At 39.2% G+C, this 16946-nt stretch overlaps 1 protein-coding gene across 5 annotated transcripts in view; it reads left to right on the forward strand.

The window, feature by feature from the left end:
• The window catches only part of GSN (gelsolin), a 118181-nt gene that overhangs the window by 98913 nt on the left and 2322 nt on the right, over positions 1-16946 (forward strand). For 3 of the 5 annotated variants that reach the window (XM_053696221.1, XM_053696218.1, XM_053696220.1), the window contains 8 exons: positions 5185-5318; positions 6153-6243; positions 8615-8641; positions 9772-9942; positions 10522-10696; positions 11439-11560; positions 12087-12164; positions 14168-14228. In XM_053696221.1, the coding sequence (XP_053552196.1) occupies positions 5185-5318; positions 6153-6243; positions 8615-8641; positions 9772-9942; positions 10522-10696; positions 11439-11560; positions 12087-12164; positions 14168-14228 (859 nt within the window). The remainder of the gene's footprint in view (positions 1-5184; positions 5319-6152; positions 6244-8614; positions 8642-9771; positions 9943-10521; positions 10697-11438; positions 11561-12086; positions 12165-14167; positions 14229-16946) is intronic. The other 2 variants (XM_053696219.1, XM_053696222.1) reach the window with 1 other exon arrangement.

Here is a 16946-nt window from a genome sequence, read left to right on the forward strand (position 1 = left end):
GACCCGATCTAACTTGGACATAAGTGGAATTAGAGACAATAATATCTGCTAATAAATATCATTAACACTATCTATTAATCTGTCATTTTGAAGCACAGCAATATACTGTGATATGTTTTAACCATATAGATTAAGATTATATGTTTACTACATGGATCCATGTTTATTATTTTATACAACAATTGAATTGTCTATACTGTTATTGAATCAATTACTATTTTAATGTTTGTCTGTTTTTAAGCTTTTTTGTTGATAATAAATGTTAACCTTTTAATACATATCCTTCAGCCTTTTTTCATAAAGGCGCTTCCTAGATTCTGTATATAAACTATTTCCACATATAGGATAAGCTAGGTATCCTCATCCTAGGGAGCTATAAGGACTTTCAGTGGGTCAAGTGCTGTGAGATATTTGGTTTCAAGTAATAGTTCCAGTTCAGGTACAAGGTCTAGGGTTTTATTCCAATCTGTTCGTGGTTCCCAAAAAAGAGGGAACTTTTCATCCAACTTTAGACCTGAAGAGCGTCAACTAGTTTTTCAGAGTACCGTCCTTCAAGATGGAAACTATTCATTCCATTCTTCCCTTGTTCCAAGAGGGGCAGTTCCTGACGACCGTAGACCTAAAGGATGCGTACCTTTTTTATGTTCCCATTCACAGGGATTTCTGAGATTTGCTTTTCTGGGCAATCACTTTCAGTGTGTAGCTCTTCCGTTTGAGAAAATTCTGGGAGCTGTGGAAAGGCCAAAGGTTCTGGGGGCTCTCTTGGCAGTGATCCGTACTCGGGGAATTGCAGTGGCAACCTATCTGGACGACATTCTGGTTCAAGCGCCATCTTTTCAACAAGCAAACTCTCATACAGAGATCTTGTTGTCTTTTCTACATTCCCACGGATAGAAAGTGAATCTGGAAAAGAGTTCCCTTGTTCCAGCTACAAAGGTTGTTTTCTTAGGGACCATGATAGATTCCCTATGGAGGAGGTCAGAAAAGCCATGATTCTTGCCTCTCCCTTCAGTCTTCCATTTGGCCATCAGTGGTTTTATGTATGGAGGTGATTGGTCTGATAGTGGCTTCCATGGTCATCATTCTATTCGTTTGATTCCATTTGAGAGCCCTGCAGTTATGCATTTTAAGGTAATGGAACGGGGTCTATGTGGATCTGTCTCAGAGGATAGCTCTGGATCGATCGACAAGAGACTTTCTGCCGTGGTGGCTGTCTCGGGAACATCTCTCTGAGGTAACCCGTTTTCGGAGACCTTCCTGGGTGATTGTGACCACGGACGCCAGCTTGTTGCGCTGAGGAGCAGTCTGGGACTCGTTAAAGGCACAGGGCCTCTGGACTAGGGAGGGGTCAGCTCTCCCATAAACATCTTTGAGTTGAGAGCGATCTTCAATGCTCTAATGGCTTGGCCTCAGTTTGCTTTAGCCCGGTTTATAAGGTTCCAGTCGGACAACATAACCTCAGTGGCTTACATCAACCACCAGGGAGGAGCTAGGAGTTTCTTAGCCATGAAGGAGGTGGCTCGGATTATTCAGTGGGCAATGGCTCACAATTGTCTATCTGCCATCCACATTCCAGGAATGGACAACTGGGAAGTGGATTTTCTGAGCAGACAGACTTTTTATCCCGGGGAGTGGGAGCTCCATCCGGAGGTGTTCTCCACCCTGACCCTCAAACGTGGTGTGCCGGAGATTGATCTGATGGCATCTCGGCAGAATGCCAAACTCCCGAGGCTCTAATGGATGCTTTGGCGGTCCATTGGAATTTCAGGTTGGCATACCTGTTTCCTCAGTTTGCTCTCCTTTCACAAGTTATTGCTCATATCATGCAGGAGAGAGTGTCGATGATTCTCATAGCCCCTGTGTGGCCCCGCAGGATCTGTTATGCAGACCTATTAGAGATGTCTCTTCCACCTTGGAGACTGCCTCTGAGGAAGGACCTTTTTACTTCAGGGTCCCTTCCTTCATCCAAATCTCGTTTCTCTTAAGCTCACTGCTTAGAGATTGAACGTTTAGTTTTGTCTAAGTGTGGGTTTTCTGAGTTGTTCATTGAGACCTTGATTCAGGCTCGCAAGCCTGTTACTAGGAAGATTTACAATAAGATATGGCGTAAATATCTATATTGGTGTTAATCCAAGGGCTACTTTTGGAGTACAGTCAGGATTCCTAGAATTTTCTTTTCTTCAGGAAGGTCTGGTGAAGGGTTTGTCAGTGAGTTCTCTAAAGGGTCAGATCTCTGCTTTGTCTGTTTTGCTACATAAGCGCTTGGCGGATGTGCCAGATGTGCAATCTTTTTGTCAGGCCCTGATTAGAATCAGGCCTGTGTTTAAGTCGGTTTCTCTTCCTTGGAGTCTTAAAGGGATAGTAAACACCAAAAATGTTGTTGTTTAAAAAGATAATCCCTTTTATTTACTATCCCTCAGTTTTGCATAACCAACACTGTTATAGAAATATACTTTTTACCTCTGTAATTACCTTCTATCTAAGCTTCTGCTGACTGCCTCCTTATCTCAGATATTTGACAGACTTGCATTTCAGGCAATTAGTGCTGACTCTTAACACTGTGCTCATGCACGTGAAGTTATTTATCTATATGAAACACATGAACTAACGCCCTCTAGTGGTGAAAAACTGTCAAATGCTGAGGTGGCCTTCAAGGGCTTAGAAATTAGCATATAAGCCTACCGATGTTTAGCTTTCAACTAAGATTAACAAGAGAACAAAGCAAATTTGATGATAAAAGTAAATTAGAAAGTTGTTTAAAATCACATGCCCCATCTGAATCTTGAAAGTTTAGTTTGGACTTTACTATTCCTTTAACCTTGTTCTTAAAGTTTTGCAGTAGACTCTGTTTGAGCCAATGCACTCCATAGATATTAAGTGGTTATCCTGAAAGGTTTTGTTTCTTATTGCTATATAGATATTGCTTGGAGAGTCTGGGAACTCTCAGCTTTGCAGTGGGATTTGCCTTATCTTATTTTTAATACCGATAAGGTGGTTCTTCGTACTTAGTTAGGTTTCCTTCCTAAAGTTCTTTTGAATAGCAATATTAATCAGGATATTGTTGTTTGTTCTCTCTGTCCTAATACTTTGTCTCATAAGGAACGTTTTACACAACCTGGATGTTGTGCTTGCTTTGAAATTCTACTTAAGGGCAACTAAGGTTTTTCGCCAGTCTTTTTCCCTGTTTGGTTTTTCTGGGAAATATAAGGGTCAGAAAGCTACAGCTACTTCTTTCTGGTTGAGAAGTATAATTCATTTGGCCTATGAGACTGCTGGACAGCAGCCTTCTGAAAGAATTACGGCTCATTCCACTAGGGCTGTCTCTTCTTGGGCCTTCAAGATTGAAGCTTCTGTGGAACAGATTTGCAAGGTGGCAACTTGGTCTTCTCTGCATACTTTTTACAAATTTGATACTTTTGCCTCGGCTGAGGCTTCTTTTGGGAGAAAGGTTCTGCAAGCAGTGATGCATTCTGTTCAGGCTCCCTGTCTTGTCCCTCCCTAATCATCTGTGTCCTCTGGCTTGGGTATTGATTTCCAACAGCGCTACGGAATTTGGCGGCGCTATACAAATAAATGATAATAATAATCACAGTAATTGATGATCCCATGGACTCACCATATATTTTTTTTTTTTTTTTTTTAAGAAAACAAAATTTATGCTTACCTGATAAATTTCTTTATTTTAAGACCGTTATTTTTGTCTAGAACCTCAGGCACCTCTACACCTTGTGTTGCTTCTTTTCTCCATTTACATTCGGTCGAATGACTGGGGGTTTGTGGGAAGGGAAGTGATACTTAACAGCTTGGCTGTGGTGCTCTTTGCCTCCTCCTGCTGGCCAGGAGTGATATTCCCAACAGTAATTGATGATCCTGTGGACTCCGGAAAGAAATTTTATCAGGCAAGCATAAATTTTGTTTTTCTAGTTATACAGTTATTACACCTGGGATAGGCATAAGTCTATCCTACATAGTAATTGTCTGGGATAAGCATAAGGCTATCATATGTACTAATTAATGCCTGGGATAAGCATAAGGCTATTGTATGTACTAATTAATGCCTGGGATAAGCATAAGACTATCATATGTACTAATTAATGCCTGGGATAAGCATAAGGCTGTTCTACGTATTAATGCCTGGGATAAGCATAAGGCTATCCTACATACTAATTACTCACTATCCTACATACTAATTACTCACTAGGATAAGCATAAGGCTATCATATGTACTAATTAATGCCTGGGATAAGCATAAGGCTATCCTACATACTAATTACTCACTATCCTACATACTAATTACTCACTAGGATAAGCATAAGGCTATCATATGTACTAATTAATGCCTGGGATAAGCATAAGACTATCATGTACTAATTAATGCCTGGGATAAGCATAAGGCTATCCTACATACTAATTACTCACTATCATACATACTAATTACTCACTAGGATAAGCATAAGGCTATCATATGTACTAATTAATGCCTGGGATAAGCATAAGACTATCATGTACTAATTAATGCCTGGGATAAGCATAAGGCTGTTCTACGTATTAATGCCTGGGATAAGCATAAGGCTATCCTATGTACTTATGCCTGGAATAAGCATAAGGCTATCCTATGTACTAATTAATGCCTGGGGTAAGCATAAGGCTATCCTATGTACTAATTAATGCCTGGGGTAAGCATAAGGCTATCCTACGTATTAATGCCTGGGCTAAGCATAAGGATATCCTACGTACTAATTAATGCCTGGGGTAAGCATAAGGCTATCCTACGTATTAATGAATGCCTGGGGTAAGCATAAGGCTATCCTACGTACTAATTAATGCCTGGGGTAAGCATAAGGCTATCCTACGCACTAATTAATGCCTGGGGTAAGCATAAGGCTATCCTACGTACTAATTAATGCCTGGGGTAAGCATAAGGCTATCCTACGTACTAATTAATGCCTGGGGTAAGCATAAGGCTATCCTACACACTAATTAATGCCTGGGGTAAGCATAAGGCTATCCTACACACTAATTAATGCCTGGGGTAAGCATAAGGCTATCCTATGCACTAAGGCTCACACTTAAGGCTATATGGGCTGACTTTGTACTATCCACTTTAACTTTTTGTTTTGATGCATTATGTTTTCCAGCCACTAAGGGGCAGTATCATTTTATTGCTTTTCTTGTACTTCACAGATCTGGCGCATTGAAGGATCTGAGAAAGTGCCTGTGGCTGAGTCCCAATACGGCCAGTTCTATGGGGGAGACAGTTACATCATTTTATACAATTACAGTCATGGTGGGAAACGAGGGCAGATTATTTATACTTGGTAAATACAATCTTTTTATTACTGTTTAATGGTTTATTTTGTGTGACGTTAACAGTATAGCAGTTGTGACCTTGACAGATGCCACAAATATACTTTAATATAGAAAGCAGGGGACGTATATTTGTGTGTAAATAGAATGTATGTATATCGATCTTCTCTTTGCAAGTCTGGAATCTACAAAACATTTGTGCAAAGAAAATCTAGTGTACAATGTCCCTTTAAGCAATTCAAGAAAATCTGCATTTATATAGCCCTTCTGGGAGTGTTTTTGTAACCATGTACAGTTTTTTTGCTTATTTTTAAATAACATTTTTCAGATTCCTAACCAAGCCCCAAAGTTTAGATGTCTACTGAAGTCTACTGATTCATGGTTGTGTAATGGGTCTTTTCATATGCAGGGGAGGGGGAAGTGTTTGCTCTTGTTTTCCCAGCCCCTTTCAGTGGGTGTCCCAGCCTAGCCTTATCAATTGTGCTAAACTGGTAGCTTCTAAGTACGTTTTTAAAAGGTTTTATACTGGGCTTGTAGATCAGTAGCTTTGCATATTATTCTTTATAGTAGTGTCTATTATATGGAAATTGGTTTATACTGTCCCTTTAAATATACATTGATGAACAATGATGGTGTCAGAGGAAACAATGAACATAAATAGTACGGTTTTATTTAGTAAGTAATGAGTCATTTCATCTTGTGACTTAAACAGGATTAGCTCATGGAGCAGAATGGCACAAGAATCGAGGCGCGGCTCGTCTAATGCAAATGTTTGTTTTGTGTAGCAAGGTCACGGCAAGTTGTATACAAGGTGCAAAATGAGATTTTCTTTTGTTTCCTTCCAGGCAAGGAGCTGATTCTACTAAAGATGAAATCACGGTGTCTGCGTTCCTGAGTGCGCAGCTGGATGAGGAACTTGGAGGAAGTCCAGTGCAGGTGACTAACGATTGGTTCATTGTAACTTAAGCAGATTACACTACTGTTCTGACTTGCGGACAATCACATTAATCCTATGCTAAAGTGTGGAGTCTCCAAAGCTGTCAGAGGGTTAAATTAGAAACATTAGAATATGCCATAAGACTCATGTGCCTGGTCTGATTGTCTATGCAGTAGTGAGAAGATGAAATGCTTAAAGCAAACGTTATCTTACTGTAGGATATAATCAGACTGTGCACGTTGTAGACTTGCATACAATGTCATATATAAGCACATAATGCTGATGTGGTGATACATTTTGGAGAAAATTCTCCCCCCCCCCCCCCTTTCTGTCAGTACCTATACCCATCTCGGTACTCAGACCTCCTGGTCCTGCATCCTCTGTCAGTAACTATACCCACCTCTGTACTTGGCACTCCTGGTCCTGCATCCTCTGTCAGTAACTATACCCACCTCTGTACTTGGCACTCCTGGTCCTGCATCCTCTGTCAGTAACTATACCCACCTCTGTACTTGGCACTCCTGGTCCTGCATCCTCTGTCAGTAACTATACCCACCTCTGTACTTGGCACTCCTGGTCCTGCATCCTCTGTCAGTAACTATACCCACCTCTGTACTTGGCACTCCTGGTCCTGCACCTTCTGTCAGTAACTATACCCATCTCGGTATTTAGACCTCCTGGTCCTGCACCTCCGGTTGGTACCTATACTCACCTCTGTACTTGGCACTCCTGGTCCTGCACCTTCTGTCAGTAACTATACCCATCTCGGTATTTAGACCTCCTGGTCCTGCACCTCCGGTTGGTACCTATACTCACCTCTGTACTTGGCACTCCTGGTCCTGCACCTTCTGTCAGTAACTATACCCATCTCGGTATTTAGACCTCCTGGTCCTGCACCTCCGGTTGGTACCTATACCCACCTCTGTACTTGGCACTCCTGGTCCTGCACCTTCTGTCAGTAACTATACCCATCTCGGTATTTAGACCTCCTGGTCCTGCACCTCCGGTTGGTACCTATACCCATCTCGGTACTCAGATCTCCAGGTGCCCACCTCGGTTCACAAATTTCCTGGGAATGCACCTTCTTTCGTTGCCTGCATCAGTTCTCTGATGACCTAGAAGTGCGCCCTCTGCAGTCCCATGCCCACCTCAATTCTTAAACCATTGGACCGTGCATCTTATGCCAATAATGGCCACCATAGTTCTAAACCTCCTGCGTGTGCAGTCTGCACTAAAATTTCTCTCCAAGCTGGAGAATCCTTTAATAATCAGACGCTTAGTACATCTGAGATCGTTAGACCCTGACTATATTCATATAGAATCACACTGTCCAATTTCCCTGATTTAATGATCTAAAGCCACTTTTTACCCTGATAACAGAGTGTCTCACTAAGGGGCGTATACTGCATTTTTGTATGGGGAGGAGATGCAACATTACAAAAGTACAGTTTTTTTTTTTTTAAAGAATTTTACTGAACAAAAAAAAAATCCTGCATATTTTTTGTGTGAATGGTTCAATTTATTTAAGTGCATCAAAAATCATAAAAATTTTAACCAAAAATTGTATTGTATAAAAAATGTAAAATTTGTATGTAAATTACACAGGAATAAATGGTACTATATACATACAACGTAAATCGTAATTTAAGTGCACTGGATGCGCAAAAAGGACTTGGAGATTTGTACTTATAAGTACAAAGTGTAATTGTTGTTGTTGAACATGGGCGTTCCATGGGAGTATATGAAATAGTCTCTCTAATCCCAGCGTAATTCTGTAAAGATTTTAGCACTAAAGATCTGATTTTTCTCAATCTAAAAGGTGGCAAGCTTTTCTCAAAATATGTATAACCCTAATAAACAAGCACATGCATACAGAAATATAGGTTATTGTAAGATGCTATACGCAGAGAGCAGCGTTATGTGATTTATATTGGCTGCAGGATTTAATTTGTAAAGTGCGTCTCCTGCTCACGGAGTGACTTGTCCCTTTCCAGCAAGCTCCATTATTCAATAGGTGACCACTCGCAGGGTTATATAATTCCACCAGTGCAAGGTTGTGAAGAAAAACCTTGTCTGATCTATTGAAGTTTAGATCAATGATAACTATTTAAGGAACTGAGCCAAAATATAAAAAATGTCTATTTTCTGACATCTGTTCCATAATGATTCATGTGATAAACCTTATTAACTTTCCATAACCAGTTTCACTATTAACTTTAATACTTTGTCTGTGGAGTTAATTTATTAACCAAATGCATTGTCATATAAAGTAACTTGCATGCTTATTGCGTACAGTGATAGTAACAGTAACTGTCAATAAGACACCTTGTACGTCTGTGCAAACCTGCTCTTCCGGTCTCCTCTTTTCAGAGCTTAAGTGGGGGGCTGCGATCTCAGGTATTCCTGCATGTTTAGACCGAGTGCTCAGTAAACGGGTCCTAGAGCTGGTAGTGTTTAATAACACGCTTGTAGTGCACTAACATAGGGCTGCAGAATGACTCACTGCCTGTTGTGTTGTGACTACAAATCTGCTGTGTGTTATGGAAAAGGTCCGGTCTTTATCACTATAGCTGCACTGTGACACATGGGCTATCCCAGCTCTTAACTAAAGATATTATCACTAAAACTAGTTTTCTAAATAGGAAATCTATAAACAGCTTTTATATCATTACATTTCTTGCTGAGTCATATTGGGATCTGTACAGATATGAAAACCCAAAGAGGGCAAACAGAATGACGTAAAATTAGATTCCTTCACCATTCTCCTAGTATTTTCAGAATAAAGTAAAAAAGCCACGTCTAGTGAAAAGTACAAAATGTCATATTGTGTCCTATATTCATTCTTTAAATGGGCTAAGTATTCCATCTGCTCGCTGCAATTCGTGCGGTTTTCTTAACTCAAACTTATACAGGACTTAAGAAAACACGGCCACTTCCTGAGGGTTCCAGACAGTTGTTTCTGCACATAACTTGGTTATTTACTGAAATGGGAACAATTTAGCTTTTACATGTTGCAAAATACAGAATTAACCCTCCAAAATAATATAGTGCGATATATCGATCAGCATTATTATAATTGTACAAGCTGGTGGAATAATTACATTACAAGTGGAGTGCAATTGATAGCATAGGATATGTTATGGTTGTGTGACCTCACAAAAATAATTAGTACAATCTTTTGTACAAAACATCTTAATATGGCAAAACCTTTTTTCTTAGTGTGCCCTATAGTTTTAATTGGTTATATAGATTACAGGGGTTAAGTATGGCATATGATAGCACTGTTTTGAGCTGGAGCGATGTTGATGCACAGTAGCGCTAATGGTTTTTGTGCTCAGCTTGTAAACTGGGTAATTGTACAAGCAAGTGATGCACATTTATAGGACAGGATGTATCATTTAAGCAGAGGGTATGGCTGAATGGCACATCTGCATGGCAATACTACAAACTGTGTTTTCTTTGTGCATGATGTGTAAGAATTTAGGATTGAGCTACAACCAAATCATGACTTTCATTTTATCGGACAGGTTCGAGTTGTGCAGGGTAAAGAACCAGCGCACTTACTAAGTCTGTTTGGTGGGAAACCATTAGTTGTCTACAACGGTGGAACGTCAAGAGAAGGAGGTCAGACAGACGCGGCAGACGCACGTTTGTTCCAGGTCCGGGCTTCATCTTCTGGCTTCACCAGAGCAGTAGAGGTAAGTTGTATCATGACAGTCAGTGTTACGTGCCCCTCTTCCTGTGTGTGCCACAGACTCCTGTATGTCACTAGAGCAGTAGAGGTATGTTATGTCACTACAGTTGTCTAATGTGACAGTCAGTGTTACATGCCCCTCTTCCTGTGTGTGCCACAGACTCCTGTATGTCACTAGAGCAGTAGAGGTATGTTATGTCACTACAGTTGTCTAATGTGACAGTCAGTGTTACGTGCCCCTCTTCCTCTGAGCTGTGTTCCACAGACTCATATACGTCACTAGAGCCATAGAGGTATGTTATGTCACTACATTTGTATCGTGACTTTTTGTTTGTTTGTTAGGATTCTCGTGCTATTTGGGTTTAAGCATAGTGCAAAATAAGTGGGGGTTTTTAACTTGTAATATGAAGGCAACTAGACTAGCGCAAAAAGCTTAACTCTAGCTGAGTTTTCACGACCATGAAAAAATAAACAAAAACCGTGCCACGTTTAATCCAGCCCTTAGTGTAGTTTTACCCCGTGGCCATAAAATGACTGTAATTCATTGAGAGAGTCTATAACTTCTTCCTGTAACCTCTTTCAGTTGGAGGCCACTGCAAACAACCTGAACTCCAATGATGCATTTGTGCTGAAGACTCCCACAGCGGCGTATCTCTGGTTCGGACAAGGGTCTAGTGATGCTGAGAAACGGGGAGCTAATGACTTATTAAACATCCTGGGGATTTCCGCTTCACAAATTGCAGAAGGAGGTGAAACCGGTAGGTGCAGGTGACATTGCGCTGTTTCATTCGCTTTTTAAAAAAAAAAAAAAAAAATATTTGAGTTGTGAGCTCAGGTGCTTTCACGGGCAGAAGGAAGAAGGGCAGAAGGAAGAGTCAAATTGCTTAAATGAATGTTTTATGTGCAGTTTCAGCCAGTGATACTAAATTATATTGTTTTATAAAAGTGTAATGTTTTTATACATATTTTTTCATTTTAATTTAAACGTTTTATTATTATTAGTTATTTTTATTATTTTAAAAAGTTTTTCCTAATCTTTCTCTGCATGTGATTTAAACCATTATATTGCTGTGCTATATAGTTTGCACATATTAAATGTATTATATATATTGTTATATTCGCTTATAATGTGTCTCTTACATGTTCCTGGTGTGTGACGGTTTAAACAATGCACTAAAAAGATCCCTACGCTGCTTTCTATACAGTTACATGAGAAACGGAGCACAACACTCGTGCACAGGGACAAATAGAAGTTGCAGAATGCCGCACAGAAAAACCTCATGTCAGACTGTTAGGAGATATTTGTGTATTCATTTCTAGAAATCAAATCTTGTATAGTTATAGACTTTGCAAATCATATTGGAGAACAGTTTTATGAACAGAAAGAGACAAGGTTGTACAATCTTTCCCTTGTGATGATGTCAGTTAGGTCCCTGTGCTTACTGGCCTGCGCTCACCATCTGTGCGTGTGTTTGCATGACGTTTATGTTTTTATTGCAGATGATTTCTGGGAAGCGCTGGGTGGAAAAGCTGCGTATCGCACCTCTGCAAGACTGAAGAACAGACTGAACGCTCACCCTCCTCGTCTCTTTGCTTGCTCCAATAAGACCGGGCGCTTCATTGTATGTTAACCGTGGTGTTTCAGTCTGTACTCTCTAGCATTTAGCCCTCTTTCATTTCCTGACTTCAGTTTTATGAATGCACTGATATAAATGGTGTCCAATATATTAGTTTGGCAAATGAGCGGCTAAAACTTAAGGCTTTACTTTAAAGTGTCGGTGAAGTCCATAGGATCTTTTCATTATTCAGACAAACTATCTAAAAAAACTACTTTTCAGGTTACTTTTGTTATAAAATGTACTTTTTGTTGGTAACCTTTGAAGTGCATACCTAGGTAGCCTGAGGAGTAAGCACGTGGCTGTATACAACACTGTTACAAAGATACGTGCACACTACTCAGCCTATCTAGGTACGTACCGATTAACAAAAAATGCCATTAAAAAAAGTAAATTTGTTAAACCGAAATAAACTAGAATTGTATTTATTTTAAATTGCACATTATCTACATTGTTAAAGGGACAGTTAAGAAAAAACCTCTCATGATTCAGAGTATGCATCATTTTGTACCACTGATTTGTGTTTTTGTAGATTGAGGAAGTCCCAGGAGAAATCACTCAGGATGACCTAGCAACAGATGATGTCATGCTCCTAGACACCTGGGACCAGGTATGAATGATACATGACAATAAGATTAATATACTGTGGGTTGTGATCACTGCAGGTATGAATGATGTATAGTAATGAGACAGATTAATATACCTTGGGTTGTGATCACTGCATGTATGAATGATGCATAGTAATGAGATTAATATACCGGTCCTTGGGTTATGATCACTGCAGGTATGAATGATGCATAGTAATGAGACAGATTAATATACCGGGCCTTGGGTTGTGATCACTCCAGGTATGAATGATGCATAGTAATGAGATTAATATACTGTGGGTTATGATCACTGCAGGTATGAATGATACATAGTAATGAGACAGATTTAATATACTGTGCATTGGGTTGTGATAACTGCAGGTATGAATGATACATAATGAGACAGATTAATATACCGGGCCTTTGGTTACATAGTAATGACAGATTAAAAGGACACTGAACCCAAATGTGTTCTTTCATGATTCAGATAGAGCATGACATTTTAAGCAACTTTCCAATTTACTCCTATTATCAAATTTTCTTCATTCTCTTGCTATCTTTATTTTAAAAACAGGAATGTAAATCTTAGACAGCCCATTTTAGGTTCAGCACCATGGATAGCGCTTATTGGAGGCTTACATTTACCCGCCAATAAGCAAGCATAACCCAGGTTCTCAACCAAAAATGGGCCGGCTCCTATGCATCACATTCCTGCTTTTTAAATAATGATCGTAAAAGAACGAAGAAAAATTGATAATAGGAGTAAATTAGAAAGTTACTTAATTGCATGCTATATCTGAATCATGAGAGAGAAATTTTGGGTTCAGTGTCCCTTTAATTATACTGTGGGTTGTGATCACTGCAGGTATGAATCATACATTGTAATGAGACAGATATTAATATACCGTGGGTTGTGATCACTGCAGGTATGAATGATACATAGTAATGAGACAGATATTAATATACCGGGCCTTGGGTTGTGATCACTGCAGGTATGAATGATACATAGTAATGAGACAGATATTAATATACCGGGCCTTGGGTTGTGATCACTGCAGGTATGAATGATACATAGTAATGAGACAGATATTAATATACCGGGCCTTGGGTTGTGATCACTGCAGGTATGAATGATACATAGTAATGAGACAGATATTAATATACCGTGGGTTGTGATCACTGCAGGTATGAATGATACATAGTAATGAGACAGATATTAATATACCCGGCCTTGGGTTGTGATCACTGCAGGTATGAATGATACATAGTAATGAGACAGATTAATATACCGTGGGTTGTGATCACTGCAGGTATGAATGATACATAGTAATGAGACAGATATTAATTTACCGTGCCTTGGGTTGTGATCACTGCAGGTATGAATCATACATTGTAATGAGACAGATATTAATATACCGTGGGTTGTGATCACTGCAGGTATGAATGATACATAGTAATGAGACAGATATTAATATACCGGGCCTTGGGTTGTGATCACTGCAGGTATGAATGATACATAGTAATGAGACAGATATTAATATACCGTGGGTTGTGATCACTGCAGGTATGAATGATACATAGTAATGAGACAGATATTAATATACCCAGCCTTGGGTTGTGATCACTGCAGGTATGAATGATACATAGTAATGAGACAGATTAATATACCGTGGGTTGTGATCACTGCAGGTATGAATGATACATAGTAATGAGACAGATATTAATTTACCGTGCCTTGGGTTGTGATCACTGCAGGTATGAATGATACATAGTAATGAGACAGATATTAATATACCGGGCCTTGGGTTGTGATCACTGCAGGTATGAATGATGCATAGTAATGAGACAGATATTAATATACCGTGGGTTGTGATCACTGCAGGTATGAATGATACATAGTAATGAGATTAATATACTGTGGGTTGTGATCACTGCATAACATGGGCACATCTCCTGCTTATTGTGGTTTGTGTTGAACTTCTCTACAAGTAAGTGGCATTCTGTAACGTGTCCTTATTTTTATTAGCTTTTTGTCTGGATTGGAAATGAAGCCCAAGATGAAGAAAAGAAAGAAGCTGTAGCTTCAGGTACATTTTCACGTTACTGTGGATTATTTTATTCTTTAACAATTTAAATAATGTAATCTCCGGAAGATTATTAAGGAGCTCTTGAAAACGTTTATTCAAGTGGCTAATGGGTTCTATACCATGAGTTGCTGTGCCACTAACTGCTGACCTGTTTAATGCCAGATATTGTGACCCTTGTGTGCTACATCCACTATACCGGATACAGGCTTGTAAACATATTTATGTACATCACCTGTTAATGCCAGATAAACCACTATACCGGATACAGGCTTGTAAACATATTTATGTACAGCAGCTGTTAATGCCAGATAAACCACTATACCGGATACAGGCTTGTAAACATATTTATGTACAGCACCTGTTAATGCCAGATAAACCACTATACCAGATACAGGCTTGTAAACATATTTATGTACATCACCTGTTAATGCCAGATAAACCACTATACCGGATACAGGCTTGTAAACATATTTATGTACATCACCTGTTAATGCCAGATAAACCACTATACCGGATACAGGCTTGTAAACATATTTATGTACAGCAGCTGTTAATGCCAGATAAACCACTATACCAGATACAGGCTTGTAAACATATTTATGTACAGCACCTGTTAATGCCAGATAAACCACTATACCAGATACAGGCTTGTAAACATATTTATGTACAGCAGCTGTTAATGCCAGATAAACCACTATACCAGATACAGGCTTGTAAACATATTTATGTACAGCACCTGTTAATGCCAGATAAACCACTATACCGGATACAGGCTTGTAAACATATTTATGTACAGCACCTGTTAATGCCAGATAAACCACTATACCAGATACAGGCTTGTAAACATATTTATGTACAGCACCTGTTAATGCCAGATAAACCACTATACCGGATACAGGCTTGTAAACATATTTATGTACAGCACCTGTTAATGCCAGATAAACCACTATACCGGATACAGGCTTGTAAACATATTTATGTACATCACCTGTTAATGCCAGATAAACCACTATACCGGATACAGGCTTGTAAACATATTTATGTACATCACCTGTTAATGCCAGATAAACCACTATACCGGATACAGGCTTGTAAACATATTTATGTACAGCAGCTGTTAATGCCAGATAAACCACTATACCGGATACAGGCTTGTAAACATATTTATGTACAGCAGCTGTTAATGCCAGATAAACCACTATACCGGATACAGGCTTGTAAACATATTTATGTACATCACCTGTTAATGCCAGATAAACCACTATACCGGATACAGGCTTGTAAACATATTTATGTACAGCAGCTGTTAATGCCAGATAAACCACTATACCAGATACAGGCTTGTAAACATATTTATGTACATCACCTGTTAATGCCAGATAAACCACTATACCGGATACAGGCTTGTAAACATATTTATGTACAGCACCTGTTAATGCCAGATAAACCACTATACCGGATACAGGCTTGTAAACATATTTATGTACAGCACCTGTTAATGCCAGATAAACCACTATACCGGATACAGGCTTGTAAACATATTTATGTACAGCAGCTGTTAATGCCAGATAAACCACTATACCAGATACAGGCTTGTAAACATATTTATGTACAGCACCTGTTAATGCCAGATAAACCACTATACCGGATACAGGCTTGTAAACATATTTATGTACATCACCTGTTAATGCCAGATAAACCACTATACCGGATACAGGCTTGTAAACATATTTATGTACAGCAGCTGTTAATGCCAGATAAACCACTATACCAGATACAGGCTTGTAAACATATTTATGTACATCACCTGTTAATGCCAGATAAACCACTATACCAGATACAGGCTTGTAAACATATTTATGTACATCACCTGTTAATGCCAGATAAACCACTATACCAGATACAGGCTTGTAAACATATTTATGTACATCACCTGTTAATGCCAGATAAACCACTATACCAGATACAGGCTTGTAAACATATTTATGTACAGCACCTGTTAATGCCAGATAAACCACTATACCGGATACAGGCTTGTAAACATATTTATGTACAGCACCTGTTAATGCCAGATAAACCACTATACCGGATACAGGCTTGTAAACATATTTATGTACAGCACCTGTTAATGCCAGATAAACCACTATACCGGATACAGGCTTGTAAACATATTTATGTACATCACCTGTTAATGCCAGATAAACCACTATACCGGATACAGGCTTGTAAACATATTTATGTACAGCACCTGTTAATGCCAGATAAACCACTATACCGGATACAGGCTTGTAAACATATTTATGTACAGCACCTGTTAATGCCAGATAAACCACTATACCGGATACAGGCTTGTAAACATATTTATGTACAGCACCTGTTAATGCCAGATAAACCACTATACCGGATACAGGCTTGTAAACATATTTATGTACAGCAGCTGTTAATGCCAGATAAACCACTATACCGGATACAGGCTTGTAAACATATTTATGTACAGCACCTGTTAATGCCAGATAAACCACTATACCAGATACAGGCTTGTAAACATATTTATGTACAGCAGCTGTTAATGCCAGATAAACCACTATACCGGATACAGGCTTGTAAACATATTTATGTACAGCACCTGTTAATGCCAGATAAACCACTATACCAGATACAGGCTTGTAAACATATTTATGTACATCACCTGTTAATGCCAGATAAACCACTATACCG

This window comes from Bombina bombina, chromosome 12 (assembly GCF_027579735.1).
Source record: "Bombina bombina isolate aBomBom1 chromosome 12, aBomBom1.pri, whole genome shotgun sequence".
NCBI lineage: Eukaryota > Metazoa > Chordata > Amphibia > Anura > Bombinatoridae > Bombina > Bombina bombina.